Source organism: Balaenoptera ricei, chromosome 10 (assembly GCF_028023285.1).
Source record: "Balaenoptera ricei isolate mBalRic1 chromosome 10, mBalRic1.hap2, whole genome shotgun sequence".
NCBI lineage: Eukaryota > Metazoa > Chordata > Mammalia > Artiodactyla > Balaenopteridae > Balaenoptera > Balaenoptera ricei.
In genome coordinates, this window is record NC_082648.1 from 36405886 (window position 1) to 36426852 (window position 20967).

Sequence of the window (20967 nt, forward strand, 5' to 3'; positions counted from 1 at the left end):
GAGCCAGGCCTGATTATCTTCCCTATTCCTAGATCTGAAAATGTTCCTAAGGCCCATGAATAAACAGTAAAAAAGCTTCCCTCAGATGGAAGGATGCAAACTCTGGTGGTAGAACATGGAGTCATTTTTTATTAGTGTGGCAGTAAAAAGTTCCCTTTATTCTTTCATATAGAATAATATTCTTTTATTTTCTTTTATTTTTTCTTTTATTTCTTTTATTTCTTTTTATATAAAGAATATTTTCTCACAGAGCACACATCACCATTTAAACGGTACAATTTGCATATTTTAATTCTCACACTGTATTTAATGATATCCCAGAGTGATTAATCTTTAATCACACAAAATGCTTTCTGGTTCTACCTATTGAATATTATTATATTTGCATTTGTTTATGATGGGTACAGTCTACTATAAGAAAAAAAAAAACTTTTGTGAATATGTTTATACCCTGAAAAAATTACAGGCTAGAAATAAAAATGGCTCTACTTTGGGCAAGCCTTTTTCTGACAATTTTAATAATTTCACCAAAGTTCTTCCCCAGAAGTCTGACTGCTTGCCACAGTATTTTCAATTCTGTTTTTATTTATATTTTGGAACTAGGTTAGAGTCATATTTCCTGCTATTAATAAATATCACATTAAAAGAAATGTTTGTCTCAAAAATTATGATAGTCATCTCTTTAAACGTATTAACTTGTTGTTGCTTTAGTCTTTTTTTATCCAGCTGTAATATGTAACATCTTCTATCTCCTGATACCTTCGTGTTTTTATCCTCCACACCTAGCACTATGCAACCATCGTTAACACACACTAACTGCTACGTAAATATCTACTGAATGAATAACTTAAGAGAAATCCATGAAGCCCATCCATAAATTGGATTTAAGAGAAATCCAATTTATAAGATTATAAATTTTAAAGTCTGATAATATCAAGTGTTGAGAAGGATGTGGAGCAACTGTAATTCCCATACAACCCTTCAGAAAACTGTCTGTCAGTATTTACTAAACCAGAACCTAAGTATTAACCAAGATTCAACTCCTGTCTACCTACCCAACAGATGTGCATATACATGTTCACCAAAAACATGTGTGAGAGATGTTCATAACAGCATTATTTGTAAATCCCAAATTAAAAACAACTCCAATTGCTTGTCAACTGGAGAATATTCATATAAATTCATTAATTTATTCACACAACAAATTTATTCATACAATACTAGAATGTAATAAGAAACTACAATTACGTGCAACATGAATGAATCACACAAATGTAATATTGTGACTCTCACAAACAAATTCTCTAAGTTCCATTTATATAAAGTCCAAAGACAGGCAGACTTATCAGTGATATTTGATATCAGAATAGGGGTAGCTTTGGGGGGTATAGTGATTGCAAGGGGTATGTGGGGAAATTTCTGGGGTGCTGTTCTTGGTCTGGGTGCTGGCTACTCAGGTGTGTTCACTAAAATTCACTGAATTGTACCTTTATGATTGAAAGTATTGCTGAATGTCACATTTCCTAAAAGTTTGAAGAAGAAGCCAAACTCTAGTCTGAATTGATTTCTTTCTTACATTATTTTTGCTTCAGTAGATCTTGTTTCAGATTGTTCAATGTGTTATACTTATCTACTGCATTTGGATTTTTAGCTTTTTGAGGAAAGAGAATTAGTACTTATTATTGGATAAGTGATAATAAAAAGCAAAATACATTGAGTCTTTAAGTAAAAGGCCCTATGCTAATCACTTTACCCATTGTCCATTTAATACTAAAAAGTGTCCTCTTTTGGCAGGCACTATTATTATATTCTACGAAACAAAATCTTCGAAATGTTCAGTAACTTTCCAAAAGTCACTCAGTTAAATAATAGCAGTTTTAACTCAAACATAGGCATTCTAACACCACAACTCTTAATCACAAGATCTAGAATAGACTTACTATTAAAAGTTTCAGTAGGCTTAGGAATAATGGTATTGCTTCAAACTCTTTTGGTAAATGAAAATTTACATTTCTCTTGGTGAAGTCAAGATTATCTTCTTTTACGTGAAACTAATACAAAGCCAAGTTATACACCATCAAACGGGCCGCTCAATGTGCAGTTTGCAATCATAGTAAATTCTTGACTCATTGCCCAAACTTTTTACTCTCTTCAAGCCCAAACTTATCTCAAAATTATCCAACATGACTTTTCTCAACTTTATTATCTTGATAATACAGTACTTCACAAGATGTTCTCTTATACATCTTTTCCTCCCATTTGCAAAAAATAGTCCCATGAATCTCTCCTCTACCAGCTTCTTCTACTCCACTACAATTTGAGTGTTGTGAGTAATCCATAAATACGTGATGAGTAACTGAACGGTCCCTAAATCATCACTCTAAACTTTTAGAAGAGTCCCCTCTTGGACTTCTCATCTCCAGTCTCTCATATTTTCAATGTGTTTATACTTTATGATGAGAATTGCCTATTAATCTTCCTAAAACACTGCTGTGTTCCCACTCCAAAAAATTCAATGTTTTTTAATAAACTTAAAGAATTTTTCCATTTTTAAATTCTCTTAAGCATGATACTTATTGCTCCTCCTTGCTATGGCCCAATTCATATTTCATCTTTCTAACTTTATTCTTGCCCCTTGTCTCTCACAAACCAACCTACACTAGTCAAATAACTACTTTTTCTGGCCTCTGGTTTTGCTCAGGGTGGTCTCCAACCTGGTTCCTCCTTCCCCACTCAAATCTTAGCTACCCATCAAGGCTTATGCCTTCTTCATAAAGCCTTACGTTCCTCCAACTGGATGCACATTTTCTGACTTTCCATGACATCCATTTCTGCCTTGTTATTTGTGTATATATTTATTTTTCCCTGGATTGTGAGTCCTTTGAGTACAGTATGTCATTCTTATTCATCTTTAGCTTTCTTAGCCCAGTGCCTGTTACAGATGGGCTCTTAATAATCTTGAATGGATTGATGGGGATTAATTTTTGGCAGCTCAGTGGCCACCATTCCCTTCATAGTTACCTCCAAAGTCTCTGAGTTTCCCTGGGTCACAACTGCAAAATGTCAAAAGTTCAGGGAGATTGAAAATAGCTCAGAGCTGTCTTAGAGGATCACCTTAGAGCTCAGTTACAACTGACAGAGAAGAATTTGTTATGTGATCTGCCAAAAGCTTTGTAATATATCATTTAACTTTCACAAATATATGAATGTCATATGATGTATATTATATGATACCAGGGTTTTAGTACAAAGGTCATATCACAATAGGACATGATAGAGTACCTTCCTAGATATAGCCTACTAGATTTAGGTACATTGGTGAGTTTAAGTTTACCCAATCATGTGGGTAGGGGAGTACAACCAGGAAGCAGATGATGGTGTCTATGAAAACAAATTACATAATTCCAATCTTTACTGTGTAACATACAAGGTTTTAGAGATGTTACTGAACCTTTAAGTCTCAAGTATATCTCAGAGGCAAGGTGATTCAATGGAGTACCAAAAACATTTTTTAATAGTCTCTGTTCACATTTGTTTTAATCTAAAGTAAGAAAATAAGCTTTACTATATGGGGTTATATGTCAGCCTGATATGTAATGCATATAATACATTAGGTATCCTGGCAGGGAGATCATCACTTGCCATTCACTTTCAGTGTGCCCACCACACTTCACACACACCCACTTAGGAAGATGAACAGATTATAGTACATGTATAAATTCATACTCTAATCAGATGAGTGCCATGACACACTGCTCCTGTTGGTTTTTCAGTTTTAAGCCACAGAGTTTTGCAGATCGTGTTCAAATTACCAAATGGGATTGTGAAGATGAATTACTAATTTTTCTATTATGAAAAGAGGCTTGTTCCAAATTTGCTGATTTTTTCTATGATAAGGATTAAAGTGTTATACCTGTCACTTAAACAAATAGACTTATAATCTCTCCTTTAAGATAAAGGAGACATTTAAGATTGAATGAGAAAGCAACTGCTTTTGGAAAATCCTTCTAAGGAGAGAACATTTTGAAATGTTTGGAGGTGTTTCTAGTGTTACGGGACTTTGTTACCATAAGTATGCCAACGATAAAAATTCTCCAGTGTATTTTTAAAACTTTGGAGCAAGATTTTCTAGTATGTTTAACTTGCTTCCAAATCTTTCAAAGTTTCACTGTTTTAACAGTATTTGTTAAAATATAAAGATATAACCCCTTCCAGTACTTTTCAAGAGGCAAATGACAGAATGGAAAATGGAAATTTGTCAATTTTCAATAAAATTTTTTAAAATAACTGGTATGATCCAATGATTTAAAATCAATGACTAGTTTATAACAGGAACATCCAGTGATAAACTTTGCTATATGGAGGTATGCATTTAGCAAAGTAATTTTTTCAGCTATGGAAGCTACTTAAATCACATATTGGAATAAACCAGACTTCTGAATTCCTCTAACAGTACTGAAACAAGATTTTCAAACTAATGAAACATTCTCCCACTTTTTAAAAATGAGATGAGTACAATAATAGTTCACTGAGAGAAAAATTTTATTATCCATAAAATTAAAAATATATTTAATATTAAATATTCATCTTATCCTTTTAAATGTATATGTTCTATAAATCACATTTATATATTAGTTTATGTTTGCAATGTATAGATATATAATAACATATAAGGGTATGTGATCAAAATATTTTACTGAGAAATGCACGTATGATTAAAAATTAGAAATTAATTGTCTAGAAAATGTCAAATAGACTCTGTAAAGTGTTAATGTTTGATTCTGTTGTAATTATATAGGAACTAAATTCTGATTCTCAGTCTACCGCAAGTTGACACAAAATTATAACAAAAAATTAGGGATCTAATAAATGCACTAATATTAACAATGCCTATATATCTCATACAGCACATAGATATTGTAGAATACTGAGACTGTTCTTCTAAAACATCTAAAAATCTATTTCCAGAAATTCTTAAACATTCTGAAGCATTATGCCTGGGAAAATAGAATTACAATGGAAACATGACCATCCATTTTCTTCATATAAAGAAAAATATAGCATTATCACCATTTCACGTTGACATGTTTTTTAGAGTTATTTTAAACTCTACATTCTAACTTCACTCAACCAAACACACTTACAAGTATCTTTTTTTACATTCTCATCATTAGATTATCTCCTTAAATTTTTCCTAAGAAGTCACACATTTCAAACCTGCAAGGTCCATTTGTATCTCCAAAATTATTTTCAAAGCATCATATCTAGGGCAAACTATAAATCAGTCTATATTCTCCCTTTCAGTGATTCATGAAATCTATGCACACACACAGACAAAAGAAAAAGATGCTGCGATTAGGCAAAAACTAACCTATTCTTCTAGCACAGAGACTTGGACGCCACTCATCTCTAGCCAGGTTATAATGGAATACCTCCTGCTAGTTAAGGCTTTCTAGAAGGATCTACTGGAATAATTACTATGTTGTCAAATACAATCCTTATTACCAATTCTTGGATAATTATAATCTATTGAGCCCCCAATATTATGAGCCTTCAATATTATAAATCACAAAGTTGTTACTGAAATAAGATAGGAATCCCATTCTACTTCTGATCATCTGTTTATCTGGTACATTCACCACTAAACTGCAAACTCCTTGTACACAGGGGTTGTGCCTGATTTACCTCTAGTGACTAACACAATGCCGAACATGTAGGGGATGCTCATAATTTGGGGGAGAGTTGATGAATGTACCATAGAATGATATGGCAATATAATAAATGGAAACGTTATTTCAACAGATTTCTATGATAAATTGGAAATAAAATAGATTTCCAGTCTGTTGCTATACTTGCGTGTGTCTTTTCCAAATTTACGAAAATAACCGATTACTATAAATTGTTTTACTGAGCACTCCACTTCACAAAGAATTGACAGTTTCTTGAAACCATTTCCCCACACATTACCTTGTTCCCCTGGCTGATTCTGGTCTTAGGAGCACTGGAGCCAGTAACAAGTTCCTTCCCGAGTACATTCCACCTTGAGTGGGAGCTACAGTTTAAGAGGCTGCCCGACCCCTCTGCTCAGTCCCTCAGTGTTCTTTTGTTACGCAAAACTGTTAAATTGACAAACTGCAGATTTACTAGGTGTGTACGGCTACCCCATGCTCATTTCTGAAAGTGCCTCTATTTGTCACATTCCATTGTATCATATTAGAAATTTAGTGCTCTCTCTCCATATATATACACATATATACATTTTTTAACACAATGCTACAGGAGGGTATTATTTTAAAAAGAGACACTTGGGGAAAAGGACTAGCATCAAGAGGGTTCAAGTATCAAGCTTTCCTTTTTTAAAAATAATTTTCTCATTTTTAGAGGAAAAAACAATCTTGAATGGGAAAAATACTCTCTTTACCTCTGTGTGATCATTATTAACCCCGGAACACAATGGAATACACATTATTTTCTTACCAAACATGAATTCATTTTATGTAGGGAATAAAAAAATATTCATTTTATGTAGGAATATTCTAGGAAAATAAGTCACTTAAATGAGGTTTAGGGGGAAATAAAGATAAGTTAATACAAATTTATTTAAAGAGCATTTGCTAGAATAGTTTATGTTACATGTAGTGTCCCTTACAATATAAAGGAAAAATAAAACTTTTACTCATCTTTTAAAGACTGCCCTGGGCATGAGCACATCTATTGTTAACTTACTAAATAAATTTGCTTACATCACAAATTTTTATTCATTATTTATAATATATGAAAAGAATATTAAAATTTCTAGTATTTAAAAATTGATAGCCAACAATAAATCTTATTTTTAAATACCAATGTTAGTTTCTAATAGGATTATCTGAAAAATAGCAGTAGCTTATACATATACTCAGTAAAGTTATGAAAACATATACTATTCAACAATTAAACGTTTAATAAGAAAAATTAACAATTTGTTATTTAAGAAAAATACATCAAAAGAAAAGAGGCATTCATTACAATACAGGATCTGTTCAGTGACTTAAAACATTTTAGGTATTGATCCAAGGAATAAAAATATAACATACATGTGAATTATGCAAAGCACAAAGCCACAACACATCATTAATAAGCAAGGGTTAAAATACAATCATTTCACATTGACTCAGCACAAAAATGCAGTCATTAAATTAACAGACATACGTTAAGATTTATTTATTCCTTTCTTTAATCATGCTTATAAATTATTACAACACAAGGTTTCCAACATGGAGAAAATTTAAATGTATATTTACAACTTTTTTCCTAGTTACATTTTAATGACTTAGCACTTGGTATTTTAATTTTGCTTTAAAATGAAAAGTGTTTAAGATTTCATGTCATTCATATATGTGTGTGTATATATATATATATATATATACACACATGTATATATATACATACACATACATTTCTTAATTTTCTAACCTAGTAAATAGGATCTGAAATTAAAGTTATACATGAAAGAATATCAACCTGATATGTTAATTAGAGGTATTCTGAAATTTGGCTAATATGTAACAACACTGAAAGAGGTAAAGGGTTATATCTGGTTTTAACAACAAAACTTCAGATCCCTTAAACCCTTTTAATATAAAAGGCTAATTTAAAGAATAAAATTCTTCATATAATAAGAAATCCAGGCACTCTAATGATATATATTTACTTTATACCTATAAAAAGTTAATAAATAAAGTTTATAAAAATTCTGATATATACATCTACTGTGATTTTTAAATTTTTATCTTCAATTTATCAAAAAAATTATAGTTCTTTCCTAGTGCAAAGACTGAATTAGTCAATGAACTCCTTTGTGGAACAGACACGTATTAAACAATTGAAGACTTTTATATTTCTGTCTTACTATTTTATAATTTGTGGTTATTGTTTTCTTGGTCATTTGTTTTTTGTGAGGTTGAAAAAAGTTACCTCTACACAGGGTCTTTAATGAACATTCAGGTTTTTCACTCATGACATAATTTACATACAAAAAAATAACATGACACAAACATATTGGAATGTAGTATTAGATATATTCCAATACAAGAAACATTGTGTGATGTTGTACACGTTAAACTTATACAATATGATCATATACATCTCAATAAACTGGGGAAAAATTATGTGAATACTACAGTGAATATGTAGAGAAGATTGATAAACATTAAGATATTTAAAAATGTTAAACAAAGGATCAAAAACATCTAAAACCAAATGAATATTTGGTTTTAGACATCTATTGACCCCAAATGAATATTTGCAATTCTAATATGCTATAACTTTAAGTACATTTTACATTAAATTTAAAAAGTTTTATAATGTTATTAAATAGAACAGGAGTCAACAAGCTTTCCCCAGAAAGGACCAAATAGTAAATATTTCAGGCTTTGAGGGCCAGTCTCTATTGCAACTAATCAACTCTGCTTTGTAGTGCAAAAGCAGCCCTAGATAATACATAAAAAATTGTGCATGACTGTGTTCCAATAAAACTTATTTACAAAAATAGGCAATGGGCCAGATTTCATAGTTTGCTGACCTCTGAAATAGAAAATCTGATTCAAAAGCACTTAATTTTAGGAACTTCAATATCTAGCACAAAGCAGGAGACATAAGTAAATGTCTAATGCTTCGTGAATTAATGAATTCATGAACGAGTGGGGAAAATAAAACCTTTGCGTCTGCTTTCCTAATTGAGGCAAAATTCCAAGAAGGCAATCTATGGATTAAGTCTTATTAAGAACTAGGCTTGCAAATTAAACTAATAAAATGAAAGAAAATGTAACAGAGATATAGTAAGGAGAAAGTAAATTTCCAATCTAAAATGACTAACAAAAAATACCTTTATAGTGAGTTCCTACAGTATTTCACATCTCTCCAACTAAACTGTAAACTCCATAGGGGTAAGAAATATGTCTTTATTATTACTGTAGCACAGTACCTAGGATATAGCAGATGGTCAGTGAACATTTTATTAAGTAAATATGTGAATGCTTTCCATAGCAAAATATGTTTTTTGTTAGTTCCTGAAAAGTAATGGCTCTCTACTTCTAATGTAGCAATTTAACTTTAAGATCCTCCTATAAAGTTAAAATGTTCTTTTTTTTTATCAGTCACACTGACTCTAAAGATGAATTTCAGCCTGAACTGGAACTTGACCTGTTCTTCAAATAGCATGAATTGAAACAGGTTTACATTTCATCATAAAGCTTTGAATTGGGTGAAGTAAAACAAGTGTACACATCAGGGTTGGATATAAAACCAGAGTTATAATTATTTTCCAAATAAAGAACTGTTTAACTTTATAAATTTAATTATAAATAGATTATAGACTCCAATCAGTTTTTCACCTGAGAGAAGTATACTTAGTTGTTCATGGTTTAAAATATCAAAAGTGACCAAAATGCTAATTTCAATATATTTATATATTAATTATTCTTCAAAGCCTGGGTATTTGAAAAATACTAGAGGAAATTAATCATTCATAAATATTTATGAACTTTGTCTATGGCTCCAAAAAAAAAAAAAAAATTAAAACAGCTCAAAACACAGTAACTCCACACAGTGGAAGAAATGAATATTCTCATAAACTACTATATAAATCATACTTTTCCATGATGTATGTGACAAACTGTAAACAATTAATTTACTTTGTGTAAGTAAATTTCTCTATATTTTTTAATACAATATTTTCACATTTCCAAACAAAATACTAAGTTTAACAATGATAAAAACAAGAATGTTATTTGCTTTTAGATCAGTTATTGGACATTGACAGACAAAAGCCACAAACAGTTATATACTCAAACAAGACACAGCCTTAACTCGCCATTGTTATAAGCACAATGTTAACATTATGTACAAATGTAAATAATAAAACATTTCCAATTAATTTGTGGGCAAGCCAAAGATGTACTGGAGAAAGATACTTCCATTAGAATAGTGCTACGGTTCAAAATTCACTTATAAAAAAATAAATACATATAAAACTATTATATATATATGTATATATTACAGTACTTGAAATTGAATGATTCTTCTTTCAAACTATCAAGCCAAGAGGACCAATGGTCTGCTTTAAAAAAAATCAGAAGATAAAATGTGTGCATCACAATTTATGAAGAGAGGAAATTAAAGTAAAAGGAACATAGAAAAACAAAACAAAACAGAAGGATAAAAATAAGAATACTATCGTACCGATTTCCATGGTCCCCGATGCCATGATACATCATCAGGGCAAGCATGCACATGACATTGTACCACACTAGGTGGCTTGTTTAAGATTTCACAGTTTTGCTCTCGTGACATTTGGCCATTGGGAAATTGACATATTACGAATCGTGATTTTATTCCTCCTCCACATGTTTGTGTACACTAAAAATAAGAAGAAAAATCAAAACTATGTGGCTTCAAAAAGAATATTATATTGCTTTATTCAATGTTGAGTACATAATCAGTATTGCTAGAGTTTAAAGTTATCCTTTCTTATAATCTTATAAGAAATATATAAGAATCCTTATAATTCTCAACATTTCTTCCTGGGTAAAAAATAAATCAAAGTTTTAGTTCTATAATTTTTTTTTAAAAAGACAAAGTTTTGAGAATTGGTACTGTAATAGGTATTAACTACATAATGTATGGTATCCTATCAAAAGATGTAGCCATGAAAGCTAATAAGGGAGATCTAAATTTATAAACATAGAAAGATGTTCAGTATATATATATTACATGAAAACAGCAGATGGCAAAGTGGCATGTATAGTATGAACCTATTTCTGGAACCCACAAAGAAAAAAAAGTCTGGCAGGAAATGTATCAAATGTTAAAAGTTCTTATCTTTTCACAATCTTTCATTTTATTTGAATTTTCACGATGAGATTTAACTCAGAAATGAAAAAGTTACTTTCATTTTGGAAAATAGTAAAAGTACATTTTAAAGAGGTACTTGCTATTTATTAGCACCTGGTCAGAGTGTATCTTTAAACAATGATTTCCAAACTCCTTATGGAGAGAAAATATGTACTAAAATCATTCAGCAAAAATATTTGACTAATGAAAAACTCTAATGAAAAACTGATGAACTCATAAAAGTGCTAACAAAAGATCAAGATGAAAAGAAAAATTAATTACATGGGACTGAGTGAACTGATGAGGATGATTATAATTTTTGTGACCTTCTGTTTGAATTAAAAAAAAAAAATCCCCCCCCCAAAAAAAATTTGACTAATTAAATTAGGTGGTTTGTTTTATTCATCCAAAGCCAATGTAAGTCTTTCTTCTTTCTCATGCATAATATAGGTGGAATTAGTATTCATTATAACCATTTTTAAAACTATCTTCATAATCCCAGTGCCTAAAAGAATGCCAGGACATGAAGAAAGCACTCAATAATTGACAGCTCTCCATTTAAAAGATTCACCAAATGAATGGTTCAGCCTTCATTTGATATGGATATAAGGATAGAAACATGCCTATATATCACTCTAATTTTCTATCTTTATATCAGTCTAATTTTCTAAGAAATTAAAACAATAATATACTAGTTTTTGAGAGGTTTTAGTAGGTCACAGACCTACTGGCTAGCACAAAGGATTCTGTTAAAAATCTGGAGTATATATTTCCTATCATGAATGAATGATTTATGCCATGACACAATGTCTATTAAAAGAACATATTTTTACTGACTCAATTTAAAAAAAAAATCTTTTCTCTGTAGTACAGTGAAGTAAGATTATCCAATGGTAACAATATGAAGTGCTTAACTTTCAGTCTTGGGAGATGTCATAATCTCCACAAGTTTAGGAGATCGTATGACTTACTTCTCCCCAGCTTCCGTAGCTCCACCGTGGACAAGGCCCCGAATCACAGTGCTTTGACTCTGGGGGTTTGGAGGCTGCATCGCAGTAACCGGCACTTTGTCCATTTTCATCCTGGCAAACCACAACTCTACGCTGAATACCTCCAGCACAACTGCTAGAGCACTGAAAAGGATGGAACACAGGAACACACAAACTGCAGATCCCATGGCACGAAATTACATCAAAATAAACCCCACAAAAATCAAACAGTACTTTGACTCAAATTCAAGCTCTCCACGTTAAAACCCCCCTCATTGGAATCATAATTTGAATCGAGAATATCTGTCAAAAAACACTTGGGGGTCTTTTTTTTTTTAATACATAATGTGTTTTATTTAACCCAACATAACCAACACTTGGGTTTTAACTAGGGGTTTCATTAGAATTTGTTGATGGAAAGGTGAAGTTTTAAAGCTTGCAAAAGGAAATTCACCCTTGTCCTAAGTGTGAAGTAAAAAGGAATTAAAGTTTTCAGGTCTCACTAGGAAGGAAAAAAACCAAAAGATAATGTTAAGTTACTAAACTGTCACATTGTTTTTCTTTATTTGGTATCTTTACCCTCATATAAAGTATGAACCACAGTTGTACCTTTTCTAGTAATCATGATTTTATTCCAGCTTACTGCACTGCTATCAGAGTAATTTCAGGGTTTTTTGGTTTTCTTTCTTCATAAACACTGGTAGTCTTAACACTTAAAAGATTTTCTTTTATTTTTACTATAATAAACTCTGAGATTGTTTTCAAGTGCATTCCTCTGTCATCATAATATCACATTACTGTATAATTCAATAAGAACTCTGGGGATTTGTAATCTGCATCAAAAATTGCTTAATCCTTTTAAGATTTAAACTACTGATCTTCAGAAAAATTTAGCATTAAAAGCATTTGATGTCATTACATACGTATCTGTTAAAAGGCCCTATAACATAACAAAATTACAGAATTAGTATAACTCAATAAAGAGGGCTTACTGATCCCCATGGTCCTGTTCTCCACTGGTTTCCTCTGATGGATGGATGGACCCCCTGATTTTGATTATCTTCTGGTTTGTGAGTTAATGGAAAATTCCTGCCTGGAAAATGGCTTGGCTGCTCAGAGGAACTCGGAAAGTGGCTGTATGTGGGAGGGCAGGCTGCCAGGTTACATTCTTGTTCTGTCACAGGGCGGACTTCAGGGTCACAGTAATTCTCATTAACTGGCTGATGATAGTTGATGCATAAAACTTGTCGAGTTGTTTTTCCATGGCCACAGGAAGCTGAGCACTGATCACAAATTCAGCCCATAAACTACATTATCTTAAATAGCAAGTATTATACTTAAATTTTTCATTTCATTTTCTTCACATACAAATACTTACAGGTGCCCAATTCCCTGTTTGCCACTCTCCACAAGGGCTAAAACAGACAGCTATTTCAGCTGGTCGGGGTAAGTGGGCACAATATGATTCATCTGCTATTCCATCGTGAGCATCACGACAGCTCACATAGCGGGCTTGATTCCCTCTTCCACAAGACACAGAGCACTAAAAAAAATTGAATAATACCAAGGAGTTATACAGGACATTTCCACATCCCTTACACTTGGCTGTTGCTCAAATTTCTAAACCTCAAGTTTACTGAAAAAAGTTAAATTATAAATACTATCACCTGGCATCAGTTCTGAGTCAAAGACAGGGCAGTGAATATCCCAATGAGTTTAGAAAATAAATTTCACAAATCAGATATTTGTGATAATGAAACAAAACACTCAACTTTTTGGAATATTGATTAGTTGATTGCCAAAATTTAAAAAAGAAAAGAAAATTTTTATATAAGAGAATCTTAAGATATCATTTAAGATAACTTTTAAAGACCTAGGTAATAGAGTAGATAGGCTCTCATAATTAAAATATTCAGAGAATATATGAAATTTAAAAATATATCTTTCATATATTTTCATATATCTTTCATATATCTTTCATATATTTATTATATATTTTCATAATACTAAAGCAAGTATATACTCCAAATAGATTAAAGCCTTCAGTTTAGAAAAACAACATGAATATGTGGTAGTTTAAATAAAGGCTGATAAAAAGCCTATCACATCTGCTTCTCATAACTACCTGGGACATAAATATTATCATCCCCTGAACTGGTTTGCAAGGCAGAAATAGAGACACAGATGTAGAGAACAAACGTATGGACACCAAGGGGGGAAAGTGAGGGGGTGGTGGTGGGATGAATTGGGAGATTGGGATTGACATGTATATATATATGTATAAAATAGATAACTAATAAGAACCTGCTGTAAAAAAATAAATAAATAAAATAAAAGTTAAAAAAATAATCAATAAATATTATCATCCCCATTTGGTAGATCAGAAAAATAGAGCTAGAAAACTTAAATTTCTTGCCAGAGACACAGAGCTCTTGAAAGGCAGAACAGGATTTAGTCATTAAATTATCTAATTCTAAACCTTATATTCATCAAAATACCTGAGAATGAATGCATACATTAATTTGGCAAATCTGTAGCAACTATTTTGTGGATGTCTGAAAAGCTCCATAGTAGAAACACTGTACCTCTTAAAGGAATTCACTTACTGGGGTCCAAGAACCGTATCGCCATTGTGCTATCTTTCCCATGGGAAGAGTTGGTAATGAAGTGGCCCCAATTTTAGGGATAATTGGGCAAGGTGTAACAATACAGTCCTGTCCAGAAGAAAAATGGGTCTCACAAAACATCAATGAATTAATTAACATTTTGCTTTACACTAAATCCTATACTTCATTTCATCCTCCACATATATAAGTAAAGAACATTTGCATACTAAACTACTAAGAAGTGATGTAAAGGTTTATATTTTTCAAAAGTACAAAATACTATCAAGGGCTAGAAGTGGATAGTATGACTCTGAAGGCTAAAGTTTGGATCATGCCTGATAGTTGAAAAGAAAAGAGTAATAGTCCTTCAAAAATACCACTAAGCTGAAACCTCCTGAATGAACACAGGATGCTACCTTAAGCAGTACGACACGCTTTGGAGGTTCAGCCTTCTGCAGTTCAAAGGACGGAAATATAAGTTAAATGAGTGATCCAATGGCAGATAAAGAGTAAAAAAAATGCATCAATAAAGCTGGCAAAACGAAGAACAATATACTTTCTGATGCCCACATACCTTTTTAAAAAAATATTTATTTATTTATTTGGCTGCACCAGGTCTTAGTTGCAGCATGAGGGATCTAGTTCCCTAACCAGGGATGGAACCCAGGCCCCCTGCATTGGGAACGTGGAGCCTTTGCCACTGGACCACCAGGGAAGTCCCCCACATACATTTTTAAGGCATAGAAGTTTAAGTGGAAAAAATACATATGGAAATAATTTTAACATATCAATAATCCTCCTGTATCAAACATTTTTGTTTATAACCCATGAAGAGGTGTCCTTTACCTGCCTGTCACTTGGGCGACTAGCTCCATGGCACAGTCTATCATCTAGCACCGCACTAAGTAGTTCATTGACACATTTCACAGCACGCATCTGGTACCCCTGTCCACACGTGGCTGTGCACTGAAAGAATATAAGCAGATACCAAACACCATTGTTCAAAAATTCCATAAACTTAATTTTCTTAGTGCATAGACAGTTAAGAATATACTTTCAGTAGATATTCTTATTAGTCCTTTATACCAGATTCTAGACTTAAAATGAGCAAATTGAATCAACATACATCTTTATTCAAATTTATGGAGATACTAATAAAATAGTGAAGTTAAAATGGACAGTTATTATATCTTTAAAAAGTTATCATGTAAAAATATCAATAGAAGCCTGGTATTTTGGAGGCAGAGTCAATACAGTTTAGAGAAACTAAATACTTTTCAAAATCGACCTGGTGTATGCATGTCATTTAATATGCTAAGTAAATTTCAAAGAGATAAAGAAGGAAGGGCATAGGACAGAGTTAAAGGGCAGATGAGAGAAGGTTTCCCAGCAACTGTGGCAACCTGCGTAGGATAATAAGCTGCCCACTCTCATCCAGCAGATTCCTAGCCGCCTGTTTGGCAAAACTTCCCAACAATGCCTACTCTAAATACAGTAAAGATAATAATTTAGACACCGAACATGAAAATGTCTATAGTTTAAATAAAGCTGATGAAAGCATAAAAAAATTTTTATTGAAGTAGAGTTGATTTACAACGTTATGTTAGTTTCTGGTGTATAGCAAAGTGATTCAGTTATTTATATATATATATATTCTTTTTCATATTATTTTCCATTACAATTTATTACAGGATATTGAATATGGTTCCTCGTGAAAGCATAAAATTTGTAGCATTTTGCTTAACAAAACTGAATTAAAAAGCAAGGCTAGAATATTTACCACAGCAACATTAGCAGTACTGACAAAATTGTGCAGGTAGGGATTTACATTTCAGGAATCTTTTTCCAAAAAAACACCCAAATTTAGATGCAGCCACTAAAGAGTGAATACACCACAACTTCTGTGTTATTCTGTAATGATGGATTAGAGCAGAAAAACCCTTATCATATACTCACAGAACCCCATGGTCCTACTTGCCAGGAAGCACATGCATGAAGCTCACATGGTCTCAGAGACTCAGGTTTGGTGCTTGGATCACAAAAGCCATCACTCAAGTGATCTTCATTCAGTTGACACCACACCTGCCGCTGCCTTGTTCCTTTTCCACATGTAACAAGACACTGTAAGAATACAACTGACCATTATTTTCAGTATTAGCAACTATACCTACAAAATATATAATGAATGATCAACTTGCATATTCAAATACAGTTGAAAGACCATTCCTAAGGACATTTTCCCTTCACTCCTCAAAAAAATCAGACATATTCACGGGGTAAAATCAGCCATCCCAAACTTCTGCTGCCCAAATCCCAGTGCAATGTCCATTTGTTCCAGAAACAAAGGTACAAAACTAACCTTAGAACAAGTGTATATCTCAGCCTACTGTGGACACTATGAAAGTGGTTATAGATTAAACACCAGTATGTCATTGTTGGCCAGATATTGTAAACAGTTAAAGAACAAACCATTTTTTAATGTTTTACTACCTTGATAAAGTTATTTACCACATGATAAAATAAATTGAAATTATTTTTTTGAATTATATAGCCTTCGATTGCAAAGCTCTCCTACACAATGTTATAACAGTTCTAAGCCTCATGGGTTTAATGTTACCTCACTCCACTCACTAGTGGCCCAACTGGGACAGGAAAATTCATTGCAATTCTCAGTTGTCACTCGGGGAAGTTCCTGGCATTCTCTGTCAGCAAGACGGTGGCCAAAGTTATTTACACAATAAGATTCTCGAGACCTCTCCCCTCCTCCACAACTCCTGGAACACTGATTAAAAAAAGAAAAGTGGTGACAAATAGACACAAAATAAAAATTTTAACAAAACTCTAGAGTGACAAATATTTAATTAGAGGTAAAAAAAAAAAGGAGCAACTTTTCTTAAGCAATCTTTTTCTTTGTACCTGGGACCATTCTGAATAATGCCACCTTGTTAAGACACAGTCACCATGGCAGGGTTCTCGGGTCGGAGGTTTAAGCTGGTCACCACAGTAGTGGTCATCTACTGGAACAGTATGTCCTTTATGAATGGAATACTTCATACAGTGGATGTCCAATGACTTATATCCTTGACCACAAAGGGATGAACATTCACTTTTGCCAATGATGTGCCACCTTCAAAAAATGAGGTTATTACACTTAGGAGGTGTGCCAATGAACACAATTTAAAAAACGGATTCAGAGAAACTCATGCGTATCATTCATCTTTAAAATTTTGTTGCAATTAATGGACAAGCCACCTAAAAATATTTGATGTATCATTGATTTAGGGATGAAAACTTCTTAGACATCACAGGGCCCAAACTTTCATTTTATAGATGAGAAAATGAAGACCAGAGGTGCTGTACATTCAAATGGTATGAACGCCTGACTTGTCAGAAATCTTACTTTTTTCCAAATAAAATCTAACTTGGACTCCAAATACATAAACATGGAGTGTCTGGTTAAAGATGGAGGTAGGGATCCAGCTATACAGGCACTTGGAGGCAACTTTGGAGGTCCTAGGAACCCCAAGCCTCCCACTAGACCTTTGAAAACAACTAGTTGAGATCAAGATTGCTCAATTATGTAGTGGAAGATTTAAGACTAGAACTGAATATTATTTGACTCATCATCAGGGAGTGCCTCCCTATGCAACCTTTATTTGACTGAGGATCAGGGAATATCTGGGAATATGACTACATCAATAAAGATAAAGCCTTTACAAGTTGGTAAACTTGGTTTTTGTAAGGCATATCACATTTTCTCATTAATTCAAGTAATCTATTTTTAGACATGTTTCCAGGGAAAACATTTTTTTTCCCACAAGTAAAATCTGCCAGTTTGAGCCACATTATCCCAATTACAGTCTAGCAATCTCTCAGACAATATGAGTGCCCTAGTACAGCAGAGCAGAGGATTCATCGAGTTCCTTTTCATCCCACCTGCATCTCAAGGGTTTCACTGTGCTTCACTCTACTGCAATGTAGAGGATGCACCTTGTACAGGCTGTTCTGTCATTAGCCTTTCACTATAGGCCTTCAAACAACACCGTAAATATATAAAAATTTTCATGCTTGCTGAGTGAAAGAGGCTCTGGCCATCCCTGAAAGTTGACTGTCACCTGCTACATGGGGGTTATTGCTCTTAGCGTCACTCTAAGACCCATCACAGATAATCAAATAACAAGAATTTTAGAAGAACAAACTTTCCTGCCATGATCTAGGATCATGTTCCTAATGTTTAATGGACAAAATACTGATAAGATATAGAAATCAATTTATTGATTCTCTAATCCTCAAACTTTAAAAGTTTATTGGTTCATGAGTTCAATGGGAATTATAGGATAGTGCTACAAAATGTATTGTTTCAGATCTTTAAACCATAGGTTTTCAGATTAGAGTTTTCCTGTATTTATTTTACAGACAAATTTTATTCAATTTCTTACGCAAAATATTGAGGCCTCTATTCTGGAATTCAGCAAATACTATGAATAAAAAACTCAAACCGGGGCTTCCCTTGTGGCGCAGTGGTTGAGAATCTGCCTGCCAACGCAGGGGACACGGGTTCGAGCCCTGGGCTGGGAAGATCCCACATACCGCGGAGCAACTAGACCCGTGAGCCACAACTACTGAGCCTGCGCGTCTGGAGCCTGTGCTCCGCAACAAGAGAGGCCGCAATAATGAGAGGCCCGCGCACCGCGATGAAGAGTGGCCCCCGCTTGCCGCAACTAGAGAAAGCCCTCGCACAGAAACGAAGACCCAACACAGACATAAATAAATTAAAAAAAAATTAAACTTTAAAAAAAAAAAAAAACTCAAACCAATTGCCGAGTTTCATAATAAGTTAATGAGTCTAAAGTTTTTTAACTGAAGGGTCAAAGGATAGACATTAATTACATGCCCACTCTGTGATAGGCACTGCACTAGATGTTTACATCTTACCTCACTTACTGATTTTAATCTGGTTACATTATACATTATTTCTCTTTTACTTACCTTAGTTCACAGTCTGTATTGCACCTTTCAGTCACCAACAATGGAAGTGGTAAGTGGTCACATCTTTGATCAGACACTACCATATGATCACTTTTACGTACACAGGTAATTTTTCTTCTATGAAGACCTTGGCCAAAGCCAAATGAAAATTTAAAATTAAAGGAAAATTCACATAAGGAGATGTTGCATAATCATTTACTTCTGCTAATAGCCTGAAGGATTAAGCTAAGAAAGAAAAAAAAACAAAATTCCAACATAGCATACAAATAGGCTAGCGTATTGATCTAGTCAGGAATGACTTTCTGCAATAAGCAAGCTGAACCCTGAAACACTGAGGAGTTTGCTTAGTAGAGAGACATAAGGGAAGGTGGGACAGGTGTGGAGTAGAAAGAAATTTATTATAGCTGTATAGAAGGGTTGCTAGCAGAGAACTGAGTGGCCAGGGTCAGTGCTGACGACACATGATACAGGATACACAATACACGATACACTACACCCCCCGTTCCCCATTATTTGCTTCCCTTTTCCCTGTAACAAAATTACACATCTCCACTTGCTACAGTGTTACTATAACTTCCTATAGGAGGAGCAGACTTATGCCAACCACCTGTAAGGGGATGTGACCTATTCCAGTTCCAAGCAGAAGCTCTAAAAGCCACTGTATGCTTCTGCCAACTCTCTTTCCCTTTTCCCTCCGTCTCTAAAACAGCCTTTCCCAGATGGGGCTGATCTTTCAGCCTGGAATCATGAATGAAAAAGGCAGCACGGACAGACTTTAGTTAATAATAATGGATCAATTGTAATAAATGTGCCACACAAATGCAAGATGACAAGAATAGGGGAACTGGGGAGGGAGGGTATGGAAGAAGGGGCAATATGAAAATTTTCTGTACTTTCTGTTAACTTTTCTATAAACCTAAAACTGCTTTAAAAAAATAAAGTCTATTAATTTTTTTGAAAAATGACATGGATGCAGATACCAAGCTGGAGAAGAGTCAGAGCCAATTAGCAGCCAACACATAGTATGAGCGAGAAATAAACCTTTGTTGTTCTAAGTCATTGAGATTTGGTGGTGGTTTGTATGGGGAATAGCCACAGCAAAAGCAAACTAAGAGAAGCCACAGGGGCCAGAGTAGACTGAACTTTGCACTTTCTGCAATGAGGAGACAGGAAAAAGTTTAAGCCATCAGTGCCATGATCAAATTTCTGTTTTATCCAAGTTCAACTGTATACTTTCAGTTAGTTAAACATGAACATGCATGTTTATCTCTGCTCCTTCCTAAATACCATCTGAGATAACTATAAAGAATTTTGAAAAGGCAAAAACCTGAAGGAACAAAAAGAATAAAGAAGGAAACACAGTAGGCAAGAAAAGGAAATTCTGAATACGAAAAGAAGATGGAAATAATTATTTTAATAGAGCCAAGGAAGCTGAAATCTAAGGCTGTGGAGGAAGAAAGTAAGAAACAAACCATTCATGCCACAGAATCCAAGCAAAGTCCAGGAATCAA

At 33.5% G+C, this 20967-nt stretch overlaps 1 protein-coding gene across 7 annotated transcripts in view; it reads right to left on the reverse strand.

Moving 5' to 3' along the window:
* The window catches only part of ADAMTS20 (ADAM metallopeptidase with thrombospondin type 1 motif 20), a 297000-nt gene that overhangs the window by 63617 nt on the left and 212416 nt on the right, over positions 1–20967 (reverse strand). For 5 of the 7 annotated variants that reach the window (XM_059935677.1, XM_059935681.1, XM_059935678.1 and 2 more), the window contains 10 exons: positions 19457–19583; positions 17384–17594; positions 17085–17249; positions 16424–16588; positions 15314–15433; positions 14468–14575; positions 13240–13404; positions 12854–13144; positions 11844–12005; positions 10222–10398 (listed from right to left, as the gene is read on the reverse strand). In XM_059935677.1, the coding sequence (XP_059791660.1) occupies positions 10222–10398; positions 11844–12005; positions 12854–13144; positions 13240–13404; positions 14468–14575; positions 15314–15433; positions 16424–16588; positions 17085–17249; positions 17384–17594; positions 19457–19583 (1691 nt within the window). The remainder of the gene's footprint in view (positions 1–10221; positions 10399–11843; positions 12006–12853; positions 13145–13239; positions 13405–14467; positions 14576–15313; positions 15434–16423; positions 16589–17084; positions 17250–17383; positions 17595–19456; positions 19584–20967) is intronic. The other 2 variants (XM_059935680.1, XM_059935679.1) reach the window with 2 other exon arrangements.